The sequence below is a fragment of the Macaca fascicularis genome, chromosome 9 (assembly GCF_037993035.2).
Source record: "Macaca fascicularis isolate 582-1 chromosome 9, T2T-MFA8v1.1".
Lineage (NCBI taxonomy): Eukaryota > Metazoa > Chordata > Mammalia > Primates > Cercopithecidae > Macaca > Macaca fascicularis.
Genome location: NC_088383.1, coordinates 8811833 through 8839808, shown reverse-complemented (window position 1 = coordinate 8839808; position 27976 = coordinate 8811833). Strand labels below are relative to the sequence as shown.

The window sequence follows — 27976 nt, the reverse complement described above, 5'->3', positions numbered from 1 at the left end:
ATTTTCTTGGGGCAGCTTAGATATGTCTCACTTCAGTTTACCTTTGGTGCCTTACTTCTGTAGATTTGTTGGAAAATTCTTGGACCATATGGAACCGCATTTCAGGTGTGTTTTTGTTTACTCATATGCCATGGTGCTTGGGGGATTTAAATGGGGTTGAAGAAAGGGAAGTCTTAACGTTTATGTCACTATCCCAATTACTATTCCTTGTCAATGGCATTTCCATGGGTTGTCCTAACCTTTATCCTTTCCTATTTGTATCAAGGGCTAATATTCCAAAGAATGCCAAGGAAGTAGAATAATTTTTAAAACCTACTAATAGCTGACCTGCCCGTATTAACACAGGCTAGCTGATACGGTCCAATGGAGCAGCAATCTCCAGGTTCCTACATTTTATCGTCTGATTCAGAATGGAACACCCTCTCCATCTACTGACATTTATGCGTCAGATATGGTACTAAGCACGCCCTGTACGTTCTCATTTAATCCTTATATAAATAACTTAACCATTTCACAAAGGTCAGGATCTGAACTCAGGTCTAACTCGATAGACATTACTATTTATTATTTATAAAGGTCTTATACGGTAGCTGAATTTTCTACATTTTTATTTTTGCCATGTACCTGCTCCACAGCCCATCAAAACTGATCCAAGAACGGGTATCTTTCTCTCAGGTGAACTCTGTGCTTCGAGGGACTGAGCCTCTGCCTTCCACCAAGGTGGTCTGAGGGACTTTTCTTCCCTAAAGTCAGGTAGATGCTGTAGAAAGGCATGGGGACTGCTGTTACAAACCTAATCTGATGGCTTCACTCAAATTCATAACGGCTGTTGAAACAACTCCATTGACTTTCCAAAGTGAAGACGGTGGTGAAAGCAAGAGTCCCCTGTTTGATTTACTGAGGGCTCAGCTGCCAAGTTACTAGTTACACGAGGGATAAATGACTAACTGCTGTCAGGCAACATCTCTAACAACAAACACCTCACCATGTGAAGTCTCCCTGCAGTGTAACTCACCCAGCTCTTGCTAGCTGTGTCATCCTGATCTTGGCCAAGTCACTCTCTCAGGCTCAGTTTCTCTTCCATAAATATTGCTAATACTACCTGCTGGACCCATGTCACAGATGTGTTAGGAGGAGAAAATAAGGTGTATGGATCTGCTTTAAAACCTGACAACTACTATATAGAAATCGCATAATAATATAATAAAATGATTTTTTAAATGGAAATAAGAGTTGGATTTCTGTGTCTTGTTAACTTGTCAACGTTCAGTTATTGATATCAGAATTCCCATTTCACTTCTTTATATTTTAGAATAGCCAAAGAGAACAAAGAAAGAATCAAGGTAGGCAGAAAAATGGGAGTTGCCATTACTGCTGTCAACTACACTAATTTTTCTAGGTAAGTTTGAAGTTAAAAATATTCCAAATTTATTGGTAATACATCTGCTGCAGGTCAAATACATCAAATTTCCTCATATGAAAAAAATTATTGGATATTTTGTAGCCAAGCTCAAAGAGGATAACTTTCAGAGGGAAAGGATCATTAGGAGCTCTAGGGGTGGCACCATGAATAGATACTTTTTCAGAAAGTTTATGAGAAATTTTCAAATAACCCAGCCGGCTGCTGTAATCCAAGGAACCATGGACTGAAAAGCAAAGGCGGGTAAGCAGAGGTCACAGCCTGAGGACTGAGGCCCCAGTGTCTACAAAACTGCGGGGTTTCTATCAGTTTCTCTGGCTGTACACTATGAAATTAAGTCTGACTTACTGAAATGGTGAAACATTTCTGCCATGTGGGATTACTTTCTGCCCACTCACCGGGCTGACAGACCAGCCTAGATACTCAGAAATGTGCCCTTATCTTATTAAAGCAGAAAACGGAAGGAATAAAAGATGCTACGGAAAGTTCTGTAGACAGCCATAATCCTAAACACATGCCAAAATGGCTCACCAAAAAGAAAACCAAAGCAGTGGTCCTTCCACGGGCCTTGCTGTCCTCTTAAAATAGTGCCGTGGTTTTGCATGCTTTTAGAAATATGGATGCTGCCTTTCTCAATAGTTGGGTACAAAATATAATGTAGTAGACTCGATAATTCACATAAATATTATTCACAATTTAAGAACCCAGATTTGCTTTTTTTAAATTGCCAGAGATCACTACAGCTAATAGAGAGTTTATAGTCTGTGATTAGATGCCTCTTAAGCTATGAATTTTTAACATCTGCTAGTGTATTGAGGGCTTGATTACAGGTTTATGGGTTTTAGAATTAAAATTAAATTTTGTAACCTCATTACAAATGTATTTCCACTTAAGTGATGGGTGATTTACATCCAGAATACAGATACAATTTGGGCTTTGTTTACCTGTGTTTCTCACTAGGACTCTGTTCAGATAGGGCCAAAAATGAGAAACTGCTTACTTTTTCATGCTTGTGTTTCTCCTTCTCTTTTTCTCTCTTCTCTCGCTCTCTCTTCTCTTTCTCTCTTTCCTTCTCCTTCTCCTTCTTCTCCTTCTCTTTCTCCTTCTTTTTCTTCTTCTCCTTTTTGTCCTTTTTCTTTTCTTTCTCCTTCGGCTTCTCTTTCTCCTCAAACAGTTTTTCCGGAAGCACTGGTAACAAAGACGGCAGCATGGCTGGGACCCTGGCGGCAGCGGCAGGGCTGAACAAGGGCAGGGCCAACTCTTTTGGGGGCAACACCAGTGGGGGTGCTGGGGCTTTCATCTTATCTTCTCTGCCTTTATCTTTCACTTTTTCTTTCTCTCTCTTATCTTTATCTTTCTTGCCTTTCTCTCTATCTTTCTTCTTATCTTTATGCTTCTCTTTCTCCTTCCTCACAAGTCCATCTTTCAATTTCACTTTGGGATCAACATCTTCCAATTCTTTGATTTTAAATTTATAGGGATCTGCCTCTTCCTCTTTAAGAAATTCCTTCCAGGGATACTTTGTTTCCCTGCCAACTTCCTTGTCTTTCTCTTTATCTTTCACTTTATCCTTCTCCTTACTTTTGTCCTTGTTCTTGTCTTTTTCCCTCTCCCTATCTCTCTGCTTTTCTTTCTTTTTCATTTTAGTCTTGAGTTCCTTTTTCAACTTCTTCTTTACCTCCACAGAGGAAGGCAGCTTGGTTTTCTCCTCATACACCTTGTGGAGAGGTTCGGGAGTGGGAGGAGACACTGACGGAGAAGAAATATAAGGAAAGTTGGGGGGCATATTCGAAGGTGTTCCCAGTTTTGCTTTACGTACAACCTCATCAATGGAGGCATCCATTGTCCATGAGTTATCGGAACTTGAAGTTCCACCAGAAAGAGGCAGAGGAGTGGATCCTGACTTTGTGAAACTGTTCGTGGAAGTGGAAGCTTTGGGAGTGGTACACTCCGGGCCTGAAATTCTCTTAGGGCTGGTAAAAATGTCTCCTTCAGATTCTGATCCAGAAGAAAATTCGAAAGGATCTGGCTCTCGCTCAGCACAGGCTCGTGCAATCACAGCATCGATAGAGGCCTCAATTGTTTTATCTGCTACCAGAGCCTTTTTCGGCTGATTCTCATTGTTCAGTTTCCCAGCATCAGGGGGGGTCTGTATTTGTTTTACCTGGATAGTCTCTTTACTGATTTTTTCACTGACGGTAGCTGAAGGCGTCCTGTTTGGTGTTTCAGGCCTCACAGGTATTTGGGGAATATGAGTCATGACCTTGGGGCTCTTGGGACTCTTGGGGCTCTTAGAACGTCCAGGTGATTTCTTTTCTTTGGATACAGTTTTTGGTGATCGAATAGGACTTCCGACCATTGCTGGTGACTGGGTGGTTTTAGGTGATTTAGTCTTCTGTCCTGGAGAGCTAGTTTTCGTCTTTGTTTTAGGTGTAAATGACTTTGTTTCTAATGGTTTTGCAGTTGGCATTTGGGATTTTGCAACTGGAGCCAACATTGGAGGCTCAGGTGAGGGAGGTGCCAAGTCTGTACTGTCCTGTACGTGGACTGGAGAAAGCATTGGTGGGATCTTTTGAGTATTTATTGAGCTGAGTGGCTCTCGAGCTTCCAATAACACAACATCTAGCGTGTCCCCTTTAGTGCTTAATAGCCGAGGCCGCTTCATGGCTGGCAGTTCTTCAGCTTCAGGACTATCCAGTGGTCTCTTACCCAAGAAATTCTCATCATTAATAATTTCTTCCTCCTCCAATTCATCATCTTCTTCCAAGGGAACCTGCATGGCTTCTGCTGATGTGCCTCCATCAGTGGGCACCTGCTCTTCTTCTTCTTCTGATAAAGGAAGAAAAAGGAAGAAAAAAAGAAATATTATTGGAATGTAACAAAATCTAAGAAATAAAAACAATGCTTCAAACATGATTTCTTTTTTCTTTCTTTTTTATCATTAAAGTTCTAGGGTACACGGGCACAACGTGCAGGTTTGTTACATAGGGCTACATGTGCCCTGTTAATTTGCTGAGCCCATCAACTTGTCATTTACATTAGGTATTTCTCCTAACGCTATCCCTCCCCTAGCCCTCGACCCCCCAACAGGCCTGGGTGTGTGATGTTCCCCTCCCTGTGTCCATGTGTTCTCAATGTTCAACTCCTACTTATGAGTGAGAACATGCAGTGTTCAAACATGATTTCTTTAAAAAAAAAAAAAAAAAAAGGAAATTGACAGTGTTTAAAAAGTAAGTTAGTTTTCAAGGATCTTCCAAACATGTGTGTCATCATTCTTAAAAGAGCAGTAGTCAATAACAGCGAATGTACACATAGATCATTGCCCTTTCATATGGTCTGGCCCTAACTTCAGGATCCGGAAATTGCTCAGTGTTTCCAGTTGGCCTTCTGTTGTTTCCTGAATTAATTCTTTTCCTAACCAGTAAACACCTTCTTTCTCTATCTCCCTCTCATGCACATAGAAGCACATGTGCACAACCACACGCCCATCTAAAAAATCAAGAGATGGATTATTATAGGACTTAGTATGGATTATTATTATCAGGAATGACAGGTATTTTTAGGACTTTTATAACAAATTCATATACTACTTATGTCTTCTGTTTTGCTTGCTTGATGTGAGCCACTTGGAGAGGGAGTATGGTGCAATGAAATACACTTGGTTTAGGCACTTGACAAGTGGTTTTTCGGCTAGAGTTCTGGCACTAGAGAGCAACCAGCCTTAGGGACTCTCTTAACCTCTCTGAGCCTGTTTCCTCATCTTTCAAAAAGGAGCCGATGTTACTTGCCCTGTCTACTTGGCTGAGTTGTTCCAAGATCAGATTATTTCTCCCAACGCTTATTAACTAAGTATATAATGCACAATGATAAAGTCTAAAAGAGCCACTGAAATAAATCAGAAATAAATCATAACTAAAAGAGCTCACAGTTTAGTGCAGCAATAAAGGATGTGCCTAGCCCACAGAAAGTGGTTAGTGCCACAGACAGATAAAGTGCTACAGCAGGTCAAAGGAGAGACAGATCTCAGTGAAGTCAAGCATGCAGGTGAGGTTTGACTAATTATGCAGTGTTTGGGATACTTGGAGACTGGAAGTGGTGAAGTCCAGGACAAAGGGTCAGATGACAAAGAGATGAAGGTGAAACACAGGGAGTGTATGAGAAACAGAAAATGATTTGTCTGGAAAGTAGAGTGCAAGGTGGGGAGCAGTAGGAAGCAGGTTTAGTAAAGTTGCATCCAGATTCTAGGACTGCTGAATTCCAGAAAAAGAAATATAATCTTTATTCTACTGGTAGTTTGGACCTAGAAGGCTTTTAGACAACAGAGAAAAACGCATGGGGTATGTGTTGGGAAAAGTCACACCGGCAGGACCACGCATGATGGATGGGGGTGGGAGATAACGGGTACTGAAGGAGAGCATTATCATGGGTTTCTGAAGTGATGTGACAGGAAGTAAGGGTCAGAGCTAGAATAGTGGAAATGATCAGGAAGCAGCAGAGGTGAAGGATATTCTGAGGATAGAATGGATAGAATCTGATAAATGATTTGGGTATATGAATTGAGCAAGGACTCAAACACAATTTCAAAGCTTTGAGCCTGGTCGAGCATGGTGGCTCATGCCTGTAATGCCAACATCTTGGGAGGCCAAGGCAGGAGGATTATCTGAGCACAGGAGTTTGAAACCAGCCTGGGCAACAAAGTGAGACCCCGTCTTTACCAAAAAATACAAAAATTAGCTGGGCATTGTGGTGCACGCCTGTAGTCCCAGCTACCTAGGAGACTGAGGTGCGAGGGTCACCTGAGCCCAGGAGGTTGAGGCTGCAATGAGCTGTGATTGCGCCACTGCACTCCAGCCTGGGCGACAGAGCAAGACCCTATTTTTAAAGAAAAAAAAAGGGAGGGGGGAAAGAAAAAGCTTTGAGCCTTGGTGAGTGATAAATGTAGTGATGAACAGAAACAGGAAATAGGGAAATAGAAAAGGACAATGATTATTAGCTCAATCCCTAGACACAGAGTTTGATAAACATTTAGTCTGCAATGGCTACTCGGCAGCTGAAATATAATACAGATGATCAGAAAACAGGGCAGAGTGCGTGAGAGGAAGAACGTTGTTGAGATAACTAAAGTCACCGTGATGGTTGAAATGAACAAGGAAGAAACAAGAGGAAACAGGTTCAGGTATTTTGAGGAATACCTACACATAGAAAGAAGAGGAAGAAGGATTAAAGAAATACATGGAGGGTCAGATGTCAAAGAGATCAAGGCAGCAAGAGTTTTAAAGCAGAGGCCAAGTGAACACAGCCAAATGCTTAAGAGGCCAGTGAGGATGAGGCCAACAGCAGAAGCCACGCTGCAAAAGCATGAAGGGTGCACAGATAGAGAACACGTGAGGTGATTCATGGGAAAGCACTTAGTAAATCATAAAAAAAATCACAACCTTATCAATTATGCTACTGATTCACGATAATGATGGCATCATCCACCAGGTCCCAAGTCAGGAAAATGGCGTCATTCTAGATTCTCTCCCGTCTTTTCCGCCAGATCTGAATCGACAGCACAAGTTTTCTACTGTTTGCTTTCACATGCTTTCCCCCTGCTTCTGTCTGGTTAATTTCAGTGTTCAGCACCTCTTCTCTGTAGGGCTGCAAGGACCTTCTACCTAGTCTCTGCCTCCAGTGCAGCTTTCTCAGAACCATCTCTCACGTCGTCCTACGGTGATCTTCTGAACACGCAAATCTGAGCGTCTGGTTCCTCATCTTAAAAACCTTTCACTGCTTCCTTCAGAAGCAGTTTGTAAAAGGCATCCCTTGGAAATTGAGGGTCTGCAGAACCCCTTCTGAGGCTACTGTGCAATAGAGACGGCTGTTCTTTATTACACGGAAGAGTTATGCCTCGGGTTATTTATTTTACATGCAGAGCTTCCACAAAAGCTTTTGTTGTGAGGCTAAAACATGTTTGAATATCACTATTCTAAAATACAAAAATCCTCTCCATCTGTGAAATCGGAGGAAAAAAAAAATATAAAAATCCAATTTCTCCACTATGACTGACAAGGTGCTCCCTCAAACAAGCTAGGGAAGTAACCTCATCATTCACAGTGAGCTCCTGCGTGCTCTACCCATTCCAGCCACGCTGACTTATCTGCAATCCCCAAATATGTGGTCACACTCCTGTACCTCTGCACATGCGATTTCCCGTGCCTGAAATGTCTTTTCCTTCCTAACATGTGGGCAACTTCCAAGGCTCCCATCAAGTATTACCTCTTCTGTAATGCCTTTTCTTAGCAACTAGAAATAACCATGTACTCCCTTTGGGCTCTACTGTGTTCCAGTTATACATGCAACAAAGAAAGCCTAGAATATTTACCATTCAGCTCTTTACAAAAAAAGGTTTGCTGACCCCTGTCCTAGACCTACCACATTCAACTCATCTAAACTTTTCCCTCCCTCCCTCCCTCCCTCACCTCCGTTATCAGAATGACAAGACGGACTTCAGATCTGCTCAACTGCCAACAGATAAACATGAGAAAATTAGAAAGAAGACAGCTTTAGGGTATTCTGAAAGTGAATGGACATTCATTTATTAGTATTACATTTCCAAATTTCAAAGAACCTCCTCCTACTCCACAGAGGTTCATAAATCCCAATGATGCCAAAGCAGAACGACAAAGGTCTGGCTTAAGCAGGATAAAGGGTCTTTAGAGTATGTCATGGTGCACCCTGCTCTTCTAACTCTGGGGACTAATCTGGATCTAGCTCAGTTCTACCAACGTGTGTCCCTCAGGGAAGGCCTTAGGGAGATGCTGGGAGACCAGAGGGAAACTGCTGTACTCTAAGCATTCCCTAGAAAGGGAATACAGGGGATACCCAGGACTACTAGTAAGACAGTTTCAAGTCTTCTGGATGTAAGGCCTGTTTTGTAGTTAGAATAACTTGAAAATTTGGACTTTTCTGTATAGTAACACATATTGTATTATTTTACTAATGTGCAATTCTATCAGATTAGAACTGGCAAAATGGCTACAAGATGGGCCTTTGAATGAAGGAAGAATGTGAGGCTTGGCTAGGAAAAAATGGGATGGTTTCACACAACTACTTTAGAAAATATATTGGTTTATTTTGAATTTAGAGCTCAAATAACTCATAAGGGTATCAAAAAATTAATGACGGTTGTGTTTGAGTAAAAAAAAATTAACATTAAGCTTGATTTAAAGTAGGATGCCACAAGTTGGGGGTTTATTCTGTTTTTGTTATTTTGTTTTTATTGTTTATTTTCACTTTTGTTTTTCAGGTCCCTAACACAAAAATTTATATTCATTCCTTTATATTACTTAATACTGCAAAAACTTGTATTCATTCCTTTATGTTATTTAAAGGAACAGAAATGAATTGTAAAACTAAACCACTTCAAGTGTTGGTTTTAGGAATACTCAAAAATACAAACGTTTTAAAATAGTTTTTTTTAGAGCCAACAAAAGTTTATTTTTATTAGTTTAATTTACACTTTCTTATTTACTTAAGATTTTATAAGAAAGCTTCAATTGCAGCATCAAAATCAGTTAAAATGAATGAAGGACTTCGTCAGAAGAAAAAGCCTGAAACAATTTTTTTTTTTTTTGAGACGGAGTCTCGCTCTATCACCCAGGCTGGAGTGCAGTGGCGCGATCTCGGCTCACTGCAAGCTCCGCCTCCCGGGTTCACGCCATTCTCCCGCCTCAGCCTCCCTAGAAGCTGGGACTACAGGCGCCGCGACCACGCCCGGCTAATTTTGTGTGTGCGTATTTTTAGTAGAGACGGGGTTTCATCGTGTTAGCCAGGATGGTCTCCATTTCCTGACGTCGTGATCCGCCCGCCTCGGCCTCCCAAAGTGCCGGGATTACAGGCAAGAGCCACCGCGCCCGGCCAAAAGCCTGAAACTTTTAATAAAAAAAGGAAAAAGTGTAAAGATACTTAAACAATTTTTAAAATTAGAAATGATCTGATATCTACCAGCAGGAATAAGTAACGCGCATGGAAGTTACGAAGCGTAACAATCAGTGAGTACCTGCGAGGCCATCGCCTACTTCAGAAGAGCATGAGCAGGGCCCTCCCAGTCCTGCGGCTCCTTTCCCATCCACCCCTGCTTTCTCCACTCCTACCCCAGCCCCCAGTGAACTGCTATCTTGATCTTCAATCTGTTTCCTTTGTAGTTTTACCACATTTGTACGTAGTTTGCTTGTTTTTAAACTTGATATAAATGGTATGATACTATAATGGTCTTTTTTTTTTTTTTTTTACCCAACATTATGTTTCTAAGATTACCCCAGGTTGACGCAGGTAGCTGTAGTTCACTTCTTTTCACTGCTGCAGAAATGTCCAATGGTGGTCAATCCATTCTCCCGGTATAAAAGTTCTCCACTTGAGTGAATATATTTTATTTTAAACATATTAGAATTTTAAAAATTAAAACAAATAAATACTGTTGATCTAGCTTCTGCCTGCTCAAATGCAGACTTGGTTGATGGTTACACATAATGAGTATCTGGCTTTTTACTACATGAATAATTTTAATTCTATGTTTTAAGTGTTTGGAATAAGACAAATGTGTAATGGCCGTTGAACTGTTTAGCCTTTACCACTGGTAAAGGTGAACTTCAGTTTGATAATAATTGAATGGCAACATGCATGCATGTGTATAATATAATATAATATATAATATAAATGCATGCATGTGTATAATGACCATCATTTATTAATAATCTGTAAAATATCCTACAAATGTCCTAAAAATATTTTCCTATACTAATCTGTGGAAGCCTGTGTATTATAAAACTGCAAAATTTGGTCAGCATAAGCTTAATATTACAAGATATCTAATCTTGATATGTTATTGCAAAAATAGTAAAGAAAATATTTGGGTCACAGGCCCTTTCTACTTTAACACAAATATAGACATCATCATCATCATAGCTGTGTGCCAACATCGAGAAAGAAAGAGAAGGTGAGAGAGAGAGCATGTGTATATATGAAGCATTTCGAAGATTTTTATTTCCAGAGAACTAAGAACTCATTTTCTGTTATTTTAGTGTTCTGAAATGGAAGAAAAGGACTCTCCTGTACATATGTGAGAAACAAATACTGAAAAAAGTAATTTAAAAATTTGATTGTTAGTTGTAAGTTTTTAAACAAGTTCTTCAACTTCTTAGTGCACTGGAGTTCCTTGATCAACAAGACGAGTTCATTAGCACCATTTATCTTGAGAGCATTCTGAAAATTAATTGCTAATTAAAGTTAAGTATTCAAACTTCTAAATAATAATACCCATCAATAATAGAGATATGTCTTGTAAAGTTAACCTTACAACCCTTTTGAGAAGATTAAAAAAACAAAAAACAACTCGCCTCCCCGTAATCTCTGTAAAACCATCCAACAGCAGCACACGTCCAGAGTTAGCATCTGTGGGTGACGTGACCATCACCTCAGCCATCCGCCCTGATCTCTCTATCGCGCCATGAAAGCAATCGAGGGCTGTTGGGGAGGCTTTGAAGGACAGTGGGTATTTAATTAAGGAAAGGTAGTTCTGGATAGGTATTAATGCTCATGTCCCTAAAGGCATAGTAAGGATTGTTCACAAAAGTGGTGTCACCTTTTCTGCTTTTGCTAAAGTTGGGTTAAAGTTAACGGTGTTACCTTTTCTGCTTGTGCTAAAGTTTGGTTAAAGTTAATAGTGACATGACTTTTGATTTGCTTTTCCCATCTGTGAGAATGTGTTGAATATTATGTTATGTGTTATAATTGATTAAACTGTCATTCATCAAAGAATCCCATGAATTATGACATAACCCCTATATTTCTAGTAGAAAAAAGACACTAACAACAACTAAAGACATGAAGAATCACACCTAAACCAGGGTGGTAATACCTATTTTCAAAAAAATCTTAACTAAAATTCATGTCCTCTCTTAACAACCCTAGTTTTTCATGTTTTTCATAGAGTCACTAAAATGTGAATGCTAGAATTCCAAGAAAAAATGGCCACAGTAAGAAGGAACTCTTCATTCTGCCAAATGTTTTGCATGTCTGGTATACTTTTTTCACCAGACCAAAAAGGGAAACGATGTGAAATAATATGAATGACTCGGCACAAATTCATCACCACAGCTAGAGCTTCACTTTTAGATAGATATTTAATTGGTAGTTGGGTATCTGATCACAATGTATACAAAAATAGGGAGACAGAGATGCTTTCTACGGTATCTTCTTGTTTAAACAATCAATGGTTCCAGGTCAACATTTGACTGTAAAATTATTTTTAAATTATTATTATTATTTTATGAGACAAAGTTTCACTCTGTTACCCAGGCTGGAGTGCAGTGGTGCAATTCCAGCTCACTGCAACCTCCACCTCCCAGGGCCAAGTGATTCTTCTGCCTCAGCCTCCCGAGTAGCTGGGATTACAGGCATGTACCACCATGTCTGGCTAACTTTTGTATTTTTAGTAGAGACGGGGTTTCACTATGCTGACAGGCTGGTCTCGAACTCCTGACCTCGTGATCTGCCCGCCTTGGCCCCCCAAAGTGGTGGGATTACAGGCGTGAGCCACCGCACCCGGCCTATTTTTTAATTTTTTAATTTGAAATAATTTCAAACATAGAAAAGTTGTAAGAATACACAAAGAATTCATGAATACCCTTTAACCAGATGCACTAATTAACATATGTATTATATAACTACATATATTAATATAATTACATAATTATAGTATAATTTTGGGAAACTATTTGAGAATAAGTTGTAGACATCATGATCCTTTACCCTAAAAGCATCAGAGTGTGACTGCAGAACAATTGTCAAATTCTTTTTAATCACATAAAAGCAACAAAATGTATCCATATTAATCCCTATCTTTCAAAAGCTTTACAAACGTTGATGGGAGCAGGACACCACAAACTCCATTTCAATTTTCCTTCGTTAATAACACAAATAAATAATCCACACTCCCTATATTCTCCTGAGGAATAATGAGAAAAACATGCTTCTTTTCTAAACTTCTCAGACAAAAACAGAACAAGACAATAAGGTCTGAACACACCAAAAGGATTTTTGGGAGGTTAATTCTAAGCTACTATAAATATTGACTTAGAACAAAATATCTTTTTAACTAGAATAGTAAATGGCTTTAAAGAAACACTATAATCTAAAAAGTTCATAGACATTAGGAAATAAAGGGAAATTGTTTGCACATGGCATAAAAGCTTTTTATCTGACTAACTACACAGATGTGTGCAACTTTAAAATTCAGTGGCATGTTCTCAAACTAAGCAGAAAATACGCTTGTATTCTTAAATTTTAAGCAAAGGAACAACAAAATGCTATCTGCATATATTTCATCAAAAATTAAACGTATTTAAAGCTAGACTTCTTATGATTGGTTAAAAGTGTACACACAATCTTGTGTCAGATCTGTAAATGAAAAATGTATGTAGATGTAGAAATTAATTTCTACAATGATGCACAAACTTTCCTATTAGTCCATATATGTCACTGTTTTTATGATAGATTCCTCTTTTACTAGCAAATGAAAGGATCATTTAAATGAATGCTTGGACAGCGTGGGAGAGGTGGGGCAGAGAGTTAAAAAACAAAACAGCACACTTTTTTCAAAAAATACCTTTCTATTTGTCGAATTTAGGTATATTTATTGTAACCAGTTCCTTGAAGTGACTCAATGCCACTAAAATTCATTCATTCACCTATGGAGTGCACTCTGAACCTCACTATGGAAAGCTCTGTGTTAACTAGAACTAATTCATTCATTCGCCTATGGAGTGCACTCTGAACCTCACTGTGGAGAGCTCTGTGTTAACTAGAACTAATTCATTCATTCGCCTATGGAGTGTACTCTGAACCTCACTGTGGAGAGCTCTGTGTTAACTAGAACTAATTCATTCAACTATGGACTGCACTCTGAATCTCACTACAGAGAGCTCTGTGTTAACTAGAACTAATTTACTCATTCACCTATGGAGTGCACTCTGAATCTCACTATGGAGAGCTCTGTGTTAACGAGGACTAATCTACTCATTCACCTATGGAGTGCACTCTGAACCTCATTATAGAGAGCTCTGTGTTAACTAGAACTAATTCATTCATTCGCCTATGGAGTGCACTCTGAACCTCACTATGGAGAGCTCTGTGTTAACTAGGACTAATCCACTCATTCGCCTATGGAGTGCACTCTGAATCTTGCTGTGGAGAGCTCTGTATTAACTAGGACTAATTTATTCAAGTATGGAGTGCACTCTGAACCTCACTATGGAGAGCTCTGTGTTAACTAGAACTAATTCATTCATTCGCCTATGGAGTGTACTCTGAATCTCACTGTGGAGAGCTCTGTGTTAACTAGAACTAATTCATTCAACTATGGACTGCACTCTGAATCTCACTACAGAGAGCTCTGTGTTAACTAGAACTAATTTACTCATTCACCTATGGAGTGCACTCTGAATCTCACTATGGAGAGCTCTGTGTTAACGAGGACTAATCCACTCATTTGCCTATGGACTGCACTCTGAACCTCACTATGGAGAGCTCTGTGTTAACTAGGACTAATCCACTCATTCGCCTATGGAGTGCACTCTGAACCTCACTATGGAGAGCTCTGTGTTAACTAGAACTAATTCATTCATTTGCCTATGGAGTGCACTCTGAATCTCACTATGGAGAGCTCTGTGTTAACTAGAAGTAATTCATTCATTCGCCTATGGAGTGCACTCTGAATCTCACTATGGAGAGCTCTGTGTTAACTAGGACTAATCCACTCGTTCGCCTGTGGAGTGCACTCTGAATCTTGCTGTGGAGAGCTCTGTATTAACTAGGACTAATTCATTCAAGTATGGAGTGCATTCTGAACCTCACTATGGAGAGCTCTGTGTTAACTAGAACTAATTCATTCATTCGCCTATGGAGTGCACTCTGAATCTCACTATGGAGAGCTTTGTGTTAACTAGAACTACAAAGACAAATAAGACATGATTGGCTGTCCTTAATCAAACACATTTTGTGGCCATCAGTTCAAGTGGTAGGCAGGAATCTGCACAAGGTACACACGGAGCCACATCAAGGGGTATGAAGGCAGGAATGGAAATGTTGGCTGGGCAGGAAACCGAACTGAAATGACACCTGGGATCTGTTCACAGAGCCAAGTTCAACCCAGCACAGCCCATTTCATCTCCCAAGACCTAAGTTTTCTCATCTGTAAAATTGAGTACTGACATCTGACCTCCTCCTTATAAGAGATGAAGATCTTTATTATTAGGGTCATCTCGACGTGTAGTTGATGACGTGTGTGGGATGATCTAAAGGGCAGGACAGAGTTACTCCTGCCCCTAAATATCTCACTGAGCAGGCAACAGTTCTTGAAATTCTACCACTTGATTTATGTGTTTGGGTAAAGGCAATATCTTTAAAATGTTGCTGTGAAAATATTCTTAAGACCATGAAATTAACAAATGAACAACTCTATCCTACTTTTTGAAGTGAGAAGACTGGGAAAATGGAACCGAAGTGAAACAATGTGATGGAATGTTGAGGATGAGGTGAGTGTGGAACACAGGGTATTACTGCCAGGAAGGTCAGGGTCAGGCCCAGCTGGGAAGCTGCTGTGAGGAGAAGAGGTTGGGGCAGTCAGGAAATAATAGGAATACAGGCGCTGGATGCTGGGAAGGAAAAGAAGGGAATGGCGTCAACAACAATCAAAATCTACTTCATCATTACATCTTCTAGTACTAAATGAGGCTAAAAATATTTAATTTCATTGACATCTCCTTATAAAATATTTTAAAATTGTCCTGTCTATAATGTAACAGAAATTAGACCCTTAAAACACAACTCAACATGTGTAAGTGGGTATGTATTTTTAAAATAAACCTGTTTACTTAAAAAATGTAATTACTAGCAAAGACAAGACAATTAGGCAATGACAATTCATACATTACAACCAATCAATAACACAAGAAATTAATAGTAGAGTGAATATGATGTGTTATAAATACCTAGATACACACTGACCTGTAAAAAAGCACTATTTCACTAACATTCTGTACAATAAAAAACTAAAATGCTATATAAGCAAGCCAACCTGAAATGACACCTAGTATTATAAATGGCCTAATCTATATGTTAATACTGTTGTATCACATAACTGCAGCAAGACTAAGATAACAATATGACTTTGGGGTTTCTATGGCTACATCCTGGGCTAACGTGCCTGAAAGGGCTGGCTGCTGACACCACACAACCATTCTGAGTGCTTCTTTTTGGTTATTTATGATATGATTTATGATAACGACAACATCTCCTATTTTCTCTCCTCCTCAGATACAATAAATTGCTATCGTTAATCACCCTTCTTGGTTCAACCATGATTACAATAGCATAATAGGGCCTGGCTATGGTAATATTGTGGATTTTTTTTTTTGCAAGAAATAAATACAAGTAGATCTCTTCAGACAATGTCAATATCTCTAATATTTTAATAATCTTCCTTTAAGTCTTTCAGGATAAATTCTGTTACAATTGAGATTCCATATCCAGGATGCAGCCCGTTTGTGCCAATCGAATTTATAATCAAACACCACGCATTCACAAATCACTGTCATCATGATTTTCCTGAACTTAAAATAGTAAGACTATGCAAAGGATACAGTTTCTTTTCTAAGAGAGACAACAGTATTGCTCTATAGGGATGAAACTAATCTCAATGCAATTCCTTCCCCACCCCAGGAATAAGACAAATTAGGCAAATTAGCCACTTATCTATAAGAAGACAAAACAGTAGAGACAGAATAAAAACCCTACAATCATAGAGACATGTATGATGTGCCTCTGCCCATTATTGGCTATGTGGTTCCTTCAACCTTCTGAACTTCAGTTTCCTCTTATGCCAGTTTGGGTTAACAGAAAGTACTACCTCTTTGGCTTTTGAGTAACCGTAAGACAATGTATGTAAAAAATGAGTTTGTATGTAAATGATTTAGTATGAAAAGTATGAGTCAGACTGTAAAAATGAACAGACATTCTCACCCTCCCTGCATCTATGCCCTTCCACAGGGCTTCTACAGCTGTTCTCATCAAGAGGTGGAGATGATTTTGGGTGGCCGTGTGACTTGCTTTGGCCAATGGGCAAATGTGACAGAAGCAGAGGCATGGAAAGCAGCTGCACCCTAAGGGCTTGCCCTCCTGGCTGCTCTTGGGAAACCTGCAACCACTGTCACAGGAATGAGCCCAGGTTAGCCTGTGGGGTGATGACGTGTGTGGCCCAGGGCCCCAGCCAAAGCACCAGGCATAGGAGCAAAGCCATTGACCACCAGCCAACAGTAAATGTATGGGTGAGCCCAGCCTCATCCAGCAGAAGAGCCGCACAGCTGAGCCAACCCAAAATGCAAACTCATGGAATTGTAAGCTAGTAAACGGTTGCTGTTTTAAGCTGCTAAAGTTTGGGGGTGGCTTGTTACACAATGACATGTCAGCTATATATTCATATGTACACATACAGTCACTTTTTGTTATTTGCAGTAGTTATGGTAACACAGAACTAACAAATACTGAACCACTACTCCTAAGAGAAATACAGGGTTAGGTTCCTATAAGTCTCTGGTCATAACAGTTTCATTAGCTAATCGATGCATACCCTGTTTTACATGTGCTTCTGCTTAAAGACACCTTATCTAAGACATTAATGATCCATTAACATGGAACTCCCAGTGCACAGCACTGTAACTCATGCCTAGAAGAGGCTTATGTAACACATGCATTTTCTCTATGAGGCACATCACTGCCTCTGGCATTGGGACCACTAGACGGGACTTCAGCACTATGCTTAGGGGCCATTTTAAACACAAAATTCCCAACAAAAGCACAGAATGAGAAAAACATGGTACTACTGAGATGGTGAAAACCAACACTTCCTTATAGTGTGAGAGCTGACACCGAAGGCAGAGCCCTGCCTTGTTCGACCTCAGCTGGGAACATGCAACACACACGACTGAATTTTTGCTGCTCTGCATGTCTTCAAATGATCGTGAAAAACAGAATCTGTGCATAATGAGGATAATTGTATATAACTACATGGATATACACTCATCAACATCCAGTACTTTGATGGACTACTGACTTAAAAGACTTTGCTTGAAAGTGATTCCATCCTCAGAGGCGTTTCATGAAAAGAATAAATATGCTTCAGGAACTGTAACACTATGACTATATCTGGTAAGACGTTTCTCCAAATCCAAATTAGGACATGTTTGAGTTTAATTCAAAGAACTAGCCATGTGAGGAACTTTCTGCTCAAGACACACAATTATTCTCCAAACTTCTGGAAGGCACCAAGGCCTTTCTCTCCGCAGGGTCTTCATGCCCACATAGTCTGCTCCCCTCCCATGGGAACACTCTTCCCTGGGTCACTCTTTACTTCTCTATCTCCCTTTAAGTCTCAAGAGTAATAATACTGTCTTTTCAAAGAAGTATTCTCTGGTCATTCTACATCCCCAAAATAAGGAGTCGCAATTTGTGACTGTTTGACTGCTAATGCATTTCTTGTCTGTTTCCCCAACAAAGCTTCACTGATACGGGAACCACGTCTGCCTTCAGCTGTTAAACCACCATTACAGGCTAATAATATATACTTTCGCCAGCAGTGCTATTATTAGAAAAATGAGAGAAACTATTTCACCACATATCATCGACTCTAATTTATTAAAATATGAAAACAAAAATGTGCATCTCTGAAATTGGGCCATCTCTTCTAATCAGGAGTATCTTCCTATCTTCACTGGACAGGCGGGACAGGCGGTGGTGATGTAGCAGTCACTGCTTGCCCGATGGGTGAACTTGACTGCTGCTCTTGGTAGAATGACCGGGCACTGCAACCCTTCTATGTTTCGGTCAACAAACCATTTAAGAAATTTGAAGTGTTTGTTCTATGCAGTTAAAAAAAAATGTTTTATATAAGAAAGAATTGCTTCACAGTCTAATTGGCAATGTTTCAGATTCTAAACAGCGCCTAACCCAGAGGAGGCCTTCACAGCTGCTGAGAGAAAGCTCTTAACCACTGCACCACCTGGCCTGCAGTGGGGGCTGGAGGGGCCATGCATGCAGGAAAGGTGGCCTGCAGAATGCACAAGAGAGCAGAGAACCAAGGGCAGGACTCTAGGGCTGCCAACATTTCAGTAACAGCAGAAGAGGGGCCAGAGAAGGAGACGGGACAGCCAATAAGTTGGAGGAAAATCAGAAAAGATTAAAACAACAACAATGAAGAGAAAGTATAAGCAAGTATAAGAAAGAAAAATTGTGGCCAGGAGAGGTGGCTCACACCTGTAAAGCCAGCACTTTGGGAGGCCGAGGTGAGAGGATCTCTTAAGGCCAGGAGTTCCAGACCAGCCTGGGCAGCATAGCAAGAACCCGTCTCTACAAACAAACAAATAATTATTTTTTTTAAAAAGAAAAGTTTTAACAAGTAGGGTAAGTATTCTATTGTGTCCAATATCAGAAAAGCATCAAATATACAAAAAAGGTGTTGTTATCACTGTGATACATGCTTTGAAATAAACAGGATAAAGGAATAGAAAATAACAACTGGGAAGGTGGTGGTGATGTAGAATGCCACCTTTTTTCTTTTCTTTTTTTTTTTGAGACAGGGTCTCACTCTGTCACCCAGGATGAAGTGCAGTGGCGCGATCATGGCTTACTGCAGCCTCCACCTCCTGGGTCCAAGCGATCCTCCCACTTCAGCATTCCAAGTAGCTGGGACCAAGGACATGTGCTACCACGCCTGGCTCATTTTTGTATTTTCACAGAGATGGGGTTTGGTCATGTCGCCCAGGCTGGTCTCAAACTTCTGAGCTCAAATAATCTGCCCGTCTCGGCTTCCCAATGTGCTGGGATTACAGGTATGAGCCACGGTGCTTGGCCCACCACCTTCTTAGATAGAACGAAGCAACTATGTGAATACTGATTAATGAAACTGAGATGGGAATAACCAAAACAGCTGGTCAGAGACAAGCCAGGGAAAGTACTCCAGGCGCAGGGACAGCATGTGGACAGCCACACTGTGTAATGAGTATTTGTGTCTGAGGCATAGGAAGGAGCTAGTGAAGGCAAGAGGAAAGGAGGTGGGTTGGGTAGGTCAAGAGGGCTTCATGGATCATGGGAAAGAGTGTGAATTTTATTTGAAGGGTATGGGAAGTCACTGGTAGCTTTAAAATAATTGGATCCAGTTTCGAGAAAGATGACTCTAGCAGCTGTGTAGAGGATGTAGTAAGGTTATGGATGACCTGAGAGGGTGGCTTTAGCCCCATGGAGAAGGCCAGGGCAGGAGGACAGTCAGGGTCAGGTGTGCATCACAAGGTCAAGGCAATCTCATCCATCCATTCATTCAACAAATATTTGTTAAGATCTGCATCCGGCCAGCAATGCGGAGGTTAACAAACAAAAGACAAGGTTTCTCTATTCATAGATTTTACTAGCAGGGCAGATAGGCAACAATATATACAAAAGGAAAATTCACAGTTAAGTGCTAGGGAGTAAGTAAAATGGGATAATGCGTGTGGAAAGAAAAAAGGCGATTTTAGACAGGACAGTCACTGAGAAGAGATGGTTCAGCTAAGAGCTGATTCAGGAGGAAGACTAGCTGTGTGATGATGTCATGAACAAGCATTTCAGGGGCACAGGAGCAAGGGCAGAGCCTTGCTGCCGGAACAGCCTTGCCCGGGGTGCAGCCGGGTGGGTAGTTAGTGTGGGGTCGGGAGTCGGTAAGGAGCTGCAGCGCGAGGGTAGGCCTGGCCTTCCTGGGGCATCTACAGAGTGTCTGCGAAAATGCTCACCATGCAGATAAACAAGATAAATTAGTAAGTCAAACAAACAAAAGAACTGGAAAATACAGTTTTTTTAATCCACTAATGGGAAAAAAATGCCATAGTAATAAGTAAATAAGATGACTGGTCAGATTTAAAACAACCATACCCAATAGGAAATCAATTATTCTGTGAAATGGCACACAAACAAAAACTCACTAAGCAAACAGGATCAGCATCCCTCTGTTCACCTTTCAGAAGGTGAGACAAACTGACCTACTCCAAACACTGCAATCCAGTCCTCTAATGCCACAGGTGCCAGAGGCCAGGGCACTTCAGAACGGGCATTGGGAAAGGCTGCCCATCTCCGGGACAAAGCCTTATCCTATTTTGAACAGTTTACTACCATAAAAAATGAAAATAGAGTAAAAAATTACAACTACACTTATGTAGTCCGATGCTACGTTTTCATGCTGCCCATATTTCTAGGTAGAGACTAATATATATATACCTTTAATCAAACCTTTATTCTAATGTAAGATTATCCTAGTGCTCTAAATGACCTTGACAAAATTCTGGAAAAAAATATTGCAAGACCTGGGGCTCTAAAGCTATTTTAGAATTAACTCTGAATAATTGTCCCAAAATATGAGTTTCTGATTAATTGCTTAAGATAAGGCCTCCCTTTCCTTGTGGCCTCCAGTGGCTCCCTCCAGTTCCCATAATCACTTTTGTCTCATTCTTCTAAACCCTGGAAGGCTAAGAGAAAAATCAGAGATACACCAATTCTATTACTTGAGGATTAGCTAAGAGATAACCCTTTGTATTCCATTACTGACCATTATTTGAGTAATTATTCAATAACTATGGTACGTTTGAAAGATGCACTAATTGTTTTCTGAGGCTCATTCCTGCTGTATCTCAGACAAAGTTAGACCTGCTATGTCCTTTAACATTGCAAATCTACATTTGGGTTACATGAAAAAAAACGCATAGTAACTTTTACTGCGTGTCATTTTTGATTTCTTTCTCTTAATAAAAAGTAAAAGCTAAAACAAGAATAATTAGTCTGTTGACGGTCTTACTAACTAGAAAATTAGGACTCTATTTTTGACCAGATTTATGTCTTACAAGAGTCAAATTTCTGCATAATTTAGACAGAAAATTGGCAGGGGATGGCTGTTCCATCTAATTTCAGCAAAATTAGCATTCAGCCACCTGAATTTTTGGCAGTATTCCAGTGTGTTTATCCAACGCAGTAAGTAGACAAAAAATAAAATTGACAATCATGCCTAAACGAGGTAGTTTTTCTATCTACCTTTTCCCTCCCCCAACCACACACACACACACACACACACACACACGTACACACACACACAAGCATGAACATTTTTTAAAATGAGTGAATAATTTCAAAAGTACATTTCATGAATGGATTCGTGGTTTTGCATTCTTCCTCTTATGCATATCAGTCACAGAAAGAACAAGAAAAGCCACCCCCTTTTCAAAGTATAAAGAACCCTACTATAATGAGCGGACTCAATCTTGGTTTACTAGGGGCAATGATTTTTTAGAAATTGCTCATCCTCCAAATAAAGCAAATCAGTTATATCAGTTCCTGACTATCTGTGCTAATAGATGGAAATGATAGTGACAGTAATTCTAAATTCATTAGTAATTGCTTTGGAATACATCCTAATAAAAAGCTGAAAACCCATACAACTAATTTTTGCTTACCTTTCTCCCCTCGTAGAATTATATTTGGTTGGTACAGAAATGAAAAAGCCAACAGGCACAAATTATGCATTTAATGTGTACTGAGCACCTACCATCTGTATGCCTTGAGCTCAGAGGAAATGACAAGTATTTATTCTTCAAGCCCATCTTAACTTGTGCCTAGCAGTGTGCAAGACTGGTGGCTCTCAGACACTCCCGGCAGCTAGAACAGAACTGGCAAGGACAATGAAGCACGGTGTGAGGTTTGGAAGCCATGGTTTTAAGGCTGGCAAAAGAGGGGCTCCCACTCAGCAAGTGTATCTTATACACTTACTATCAAGGTGTATCAAGGGTGCTAAGAAGGCAAATACAAAAAACACCCTCCAAATGTTTCCCCAGGAAAAGCTTACAAACTAGGAAACAAACGTATCATTTAAAATGTAGGAGTTTGCAATGCTAAGGAGCAAGCAGAATGTGATGCATAGGAGCCAGAATCAGAAGACGGAAGCCAAGAATCCAAGCAAGGTGAGCCCAACATGGAGCGCTTGTTTCATTCAAGGCAATGGCAAAGGCAGTGCTGGAGGCCGAGTGGAGTTCTTAAGAGTCTCACAGAGCTACAGGGAACCACAAGATCGGCCTCCTTTGATCTGAGCAAGATCACAACAGCTGCTAAGTCAGGACAGACTTTCGGGAGTAAACAAACACAGACACAGAAGGAAACTGGACAGCAACTGCAGCAACTCAGGAGAGATGACTGTGGTTGAACGAGACAGTCAGGGCTGTAATGAGGGTCAAATTCCCATTAAGAGCAGAAGACCGGCACAGACAGCCTACGGCTGCAATCCAACCTGCAAATGTGATTTTTGTGTATGTGGTCTGCACAATGTTCTAAATATTTTACATTCACTTCTAAGAGTTAAGAGCCCAAAAAAATATTTTAACTAAATTTCCTGCCTTTACTAAAACATTGCAAGATCTAGAACTCCGTGCCCACATGCCTAGGCTGCCCACTTGAGATGGGGCCTCTGGACTTCACTGCCACCACATCCCCTAGCTCTTCTTAGGATCTGTGTTTGCAACCCCTAACAAGAGAGCTGGAAATGGACCTAGCCCAGGATTTTCTCAGTCAGCAATGTCCTAGGACTTGCTTGGATTCCCTCAAGTTTTCTTGGGAAAATCCAGCAGATTTTGTTTCAGAAAGCAAAGCTTACGGTTTTATAGGCACATCAGCAAGACTGTGTTACAGTACTGTTACTCACATAAAGCAATGTCATATAAATATACAAGTACATTTTGAAATTTTTTGGCTGGAAAAAAATGTATTATAATTTTCAGCTGAAAAAAAAACCTGAACTACTGGAGGTAAGTTCTATACATAAGCCAATGAAATGTAATTAAAGCAGATGGGTTAAAATATATTTGATAAAATATTTACCTTAAGTATCTTTTCAGATAAGTAATATTTATATACTCATACTATATGGGGAGGCTCGACTGAAATCGACAAAAGGCAATTTATGCATCGTCACGGGTGACTGCTAGACTGACTCTCCTTTTCCCTGGCTCTCACAGAGGGATGTCTTCCAAATCAGAATTATAAGAACATAACTAATAGAACATTAGAGAACTTAATAAAAATGTCAACTTGTCACCTCCTGAAATATAACTGAAGTGGAACCACATGATACAATCCCACTTGTGAAGCAAAAAAACTGACCTCAAAACAAACATTCCTGACTCCTTGAAGCTGTACTAATCTTGACACTTTGGGAGAAAATGAAAAGAAGTAATTGAAAACAAACTATTAAAAACAAAAAGAGTTCCAAAGTAAAAGTTTACCGACTTTAAGAAACTAGGAGCCCAGAGCCAGATCCAACACAGGGCTGTCTCTCCATTCTGTTGCTGACACACATGCTCCAGGCTCTCTATGACCAAACACCCATGAGTGTAAAAACCTAGCTACCACAACCCTGCCCTTTTCCTCAACACTGCCACCCAGTTCAAGTAAGTAAGTTCTTATACTTAGTGACTCCATGAGAACTTATTATTTTCCAGACCTAACAGACACAGTCAGAAGGAAAGGATTTCACAGCCTTGAAGGCATCTGCGCAGCAGGAGGGACGTCCACGATGATGATACAGTGAGGCAGTGGCGAAGCAGAGGGCAGCGGCTCTTTCTCCTTTGCCAGATTGTGCCAAAGAGCACATTTACCTTGATGACTCTGTTTCACGGCCCATTCACTCTGAAACTCTTCACTCTCTGACCTGCCCCAGCCATTCACTGGAAACGTTTCCCCCGGTCCCCTGTAGCATCCTCATGTCCAGTTACGAATAATCCCCACCCTGCTGACCTGTATCTAGCACCTGCTGCTGAACACTTTTCCTCTTTCTTGAAATTTTATTATTCATTTAAAGTTTAATTCAACAAATATTTACTGTATGCCCATTCGATGCCAAACAGTAAAGAACTACTAGAGAGGAAAGACATTCTACCTGTCAATAAATTTGATCTAGCAGGCAAAACATGGTCACTCAGCTTGCTGGATTAATCCTCCTAAAAGACATCTCTCCCAGTGGAAATCTTCTCAATGACTCCCATGCCTTACCTTCAGCTTCATATTTGTGACTCTCTATAATATGTTGCCAACTTTTCACCCTTATCTTCCTTCCAACAGGACTGCATCACTTCAACAGGTCATAAGCTTTCCACTTTTGTGTTTTATATTGTTTTCTTTTTCTTTTCTTCTTTTTTTTCTTTGTTGAGATAGGGTCTTGCTCTGTCTTCCAGGCTGGAGTGCAGTGGTGTGATCACAGGTCACTGCAGCCTCAAACTCCTGGGTCCAAGCGATCCTCCTACCTCAGTCTCCCAAGTAGCTGGAACAGCCATGCACCATCAAGCCCAGCTAATTTTTCTATTTTTAATTTTTTGTAGAGACAGGGTCTTGCTCTGTTGCTCAGGCTGCTCTCAAACTCCTGGGCTCAAATGATCCTCCCATCTCGGCCTCCCAAAGTGCTGGGATTATTGGCATAAGCCACAGTGCCTGGCCACTATGTTATTTCTGAACTGGAATGCTTTTTTTCTTATACCTGCTTACGGAAATCCAATCTACTTTCAAGAACTATCTCAAATAATAATTCCCTTCGTGAAACTGCTCCCAATCTGATTTGCACTATCCATTCCTCAAATCTCCACAGCAGTTTCTAACTTTATGAGAACTGCACACTGTTTTTTATACAGTTATCTGAGTTATCCAGGATTAGGAAACTATAAGCTTATCAAAGGCATGGACTGTGTCTTAAATCATTTTTGTTTTCTGAACCTTTTCATTTAAATCTATAAATATTCATCAGATAGTTATTATATGCATGGCATCACGCTAAAAATATAGTGGGTGCTTAAATATCTATTAGATTTAATTACGTTTAGACTGAATCATCTGGTAGTTTCCTGATAAGAGATGTATGGGAAATAAATGTTTTCAGACTCCACGTGTCTAAAATGTCCCTATTCTACCCTCAGACCTAACAGCTTGGTTGAAAACAGAATTTAAGGTTGATATTATTTCATACAAAATTCTGATGGTATGCACTAATGTCTTCTAACCTTCACCACTGCACCTTCATTCTGACTCCATTATGAACTGCAGTCCTTTGTATGTGACTGGCAAGTATGTGTAATTTCCTCCTAAACTCTGGTTTCCTCTAATTCACAATAATATGCCTTGGTATGCATTTTTATTCAGTCATTGTTATGGGTACCATTTAGACTCCTGTAATATAGAGATTTATATGCTTTTCTTCTGAAAAATTTTCTTGTGTTATTTCTTTGATAATTTCATTTCCTTTAGTTTCATTGTTCTCTCTTCTTAGGACTCCTTTTAGTTGGCTATAGGACCTCATGAATTAATTCTGTAGTTTTCTCACTTTTCTTCCTCTCCTAATGTTCCTCTATCTAACTGTTCAGGTTTTCGTGACTTTATCTTAAAAACCCCTCTATAGAACTTTTTCTTTTGGTTATTATATTGTTCATTTCTAACTTGCTCTGGCTCTTTGATGGCTTGTTCCTCTTTGACATCTTCTGCTCTTGTCTCTTGGAAGGGGTGTGTGTGTGTGTGTATGTGTGTATGTGTGTGTAGTTTTCTTCTATTTCCTACATTGCCTCTATTTCTGAGGTTTCAGCTTCTGCTTTTCATGTGGGATACCTTTCATGACTGGTAGTTACTGGGTGTTTAAGCGTGAGTTGCTGGAAGCTCTACATGTAAAATATTTGGGGCTTTGCTAACTGGTGGGCTTCACTGTAAGATAATCTAGCTCTAAAATGTTATTGTCAGTATGTATTTTCCCCAGGACAGCTCAGTTTTTTCAGAGAAGAATCCTCCAATTTCCTGCACACTAGGAGTCTGGTGCAGAAAAGGAAGAAGAGTCTCGCCTTTCAGTGTGGAGACTTAAACCTAAACTGCATTTCAGTATTGAGCCCAACTCAATACTTGGCACCCAGTGTTTAGCTAATAAACTAAAATATTGAGTTTACTAAAAATTCAAATGTTTTTGCTAATAAACAAACATGTACAAACAGACTTTTTATCTTCTAAATCCCTGCCTTCTGAAGTTCCTGATGACCCCACTTCTGAACTCTTGGGGAGCAATCATCTTGTTTCCCATAATCTTCTCCTCTGCATGCTGGTATGTTTCAGCTTCCTCTGCTCTGCTAAGTCAGTTCCTACTTTCCATCTCTTCCCTTGCTCTCTTATCCTTATGGCTTTGTACATTTTTTAGTACTTTCCTATCATTGCAGTGGGGTTTAGGAAGAAACACAAATGAACTCATGGGTCAATCCACAGTGACAAACAGAAATCTCTGTTCCCTCAGGATTTAACTCCACTGTTCCTGACGTTCAGTTATTGATCAACTCGCAGTCTCTTTCAATACTTAACATTCGGCATTTCATCCCTTCTCATGAGCTTAGCTATCACGTTAATGTTGCCGACTCCTAAATCTTTATCTTCACTTCTTTCCTCCTCTCTTATCTCAGTTTCATTTGCTTTGATTTCCTACTAGGCATCTTGGCTTGACTATTTCACTATCATTTCAAATTCAACATGTCATACATTGGCCTTATTATTTCTCCATTAAAGGGGGCTCACATTTTCTTGTCTTTTCTTTTTTTTTTCTTTTTTTGTCTGACTGGCCGTTCAAATTCTCTCAGTCAACTAGAGACATGAGTTTTCAAGTCTTCCCACTCACCATCCATATCTAGTCACTAAACAAGTATTATTCATTTCCCTTCAAAAAACCTCCTGTAATCACCATTTTCTTTATTATTCCCATTTGCTACCTTAGGCGAGGCCCTCCTGTCACACTGCCCCTGAACTAAAATGTAACAGCCTGATAACCATCAACAGTCCACCTCCACCCTGTCCTCCTGTGCAGCGGAGCCCATGGCCTGCCAATACTGTCTTCTTATCCCCACACACCTCCCCATCCCCTGCCACACCAAACTCCCAAGGCTCCTCACTGCCTCAAGTTAGGGATTTTTAAACTCCATGAGTCTTTTTGTTGTTGTTGTTGAGACATAGTCTCACTCTGTCGCCCAGGCTAGAGTGCAGTGGTGTGATCTCAGCTCATTGCAAGCTCCGCCTCCCAGGTTCACGCCATTCTCCTGCCTCAGCCTCCTGAGTAGCTGGGACTACAGGCGCCCACCGCCACGCCCAGCTAATTTTTGTATTTTTTCGTAGAGACAGGGTTTCACCGTGTTAGCCAGGATGGTCTCCATCTCCTGACCTCACGATCCGCCCACCTTGGCTTCCCAAAGTGCTGGGATTACAGGCGTGAGCCACTGTGTCTGGCCAACTCCATGAATCTTTAGGCAGGGATGCCACAAATGATTTAACCTACCTAAAAAAATATATTTATTGTTTTAAATCTTAGGACTCTAAGTTTTATTTTGTTGAAAAAAAATTTTTATTAATAAAATCATTTATATTTCACATCTAAATACAGCTTTCTTATTCTGG

General features: G+C 40.2%; 1 protein-coding gene across 3 annotated transcripts in view; it reads right to left on the bottom strand.

Annotated features, from left to right (window-relative positions):
* The window catches only part of TAF3 (TATA-box binding protein associated factor 3), a 202145-nt gene that overhangs the window by 50635 nt on the left and 123534 nt on the right, over positions 1-27976 (bottom strand). For 2 of the 3 annotated variants that reach the window (XM_005564599.4, XM_045399535.3), the window contains one exon: positions 2421-4249. In XM_005564599.4, the coding sequence (XP_005564656.3) occupies positions 2421-4249 (1829 nt within the window). The remainder of the gene's footprint in view (positions 1-2420; positions 4250-27976) is intronic. The other variant, XM_065520272.2, reaches the window with a different exon arrangement.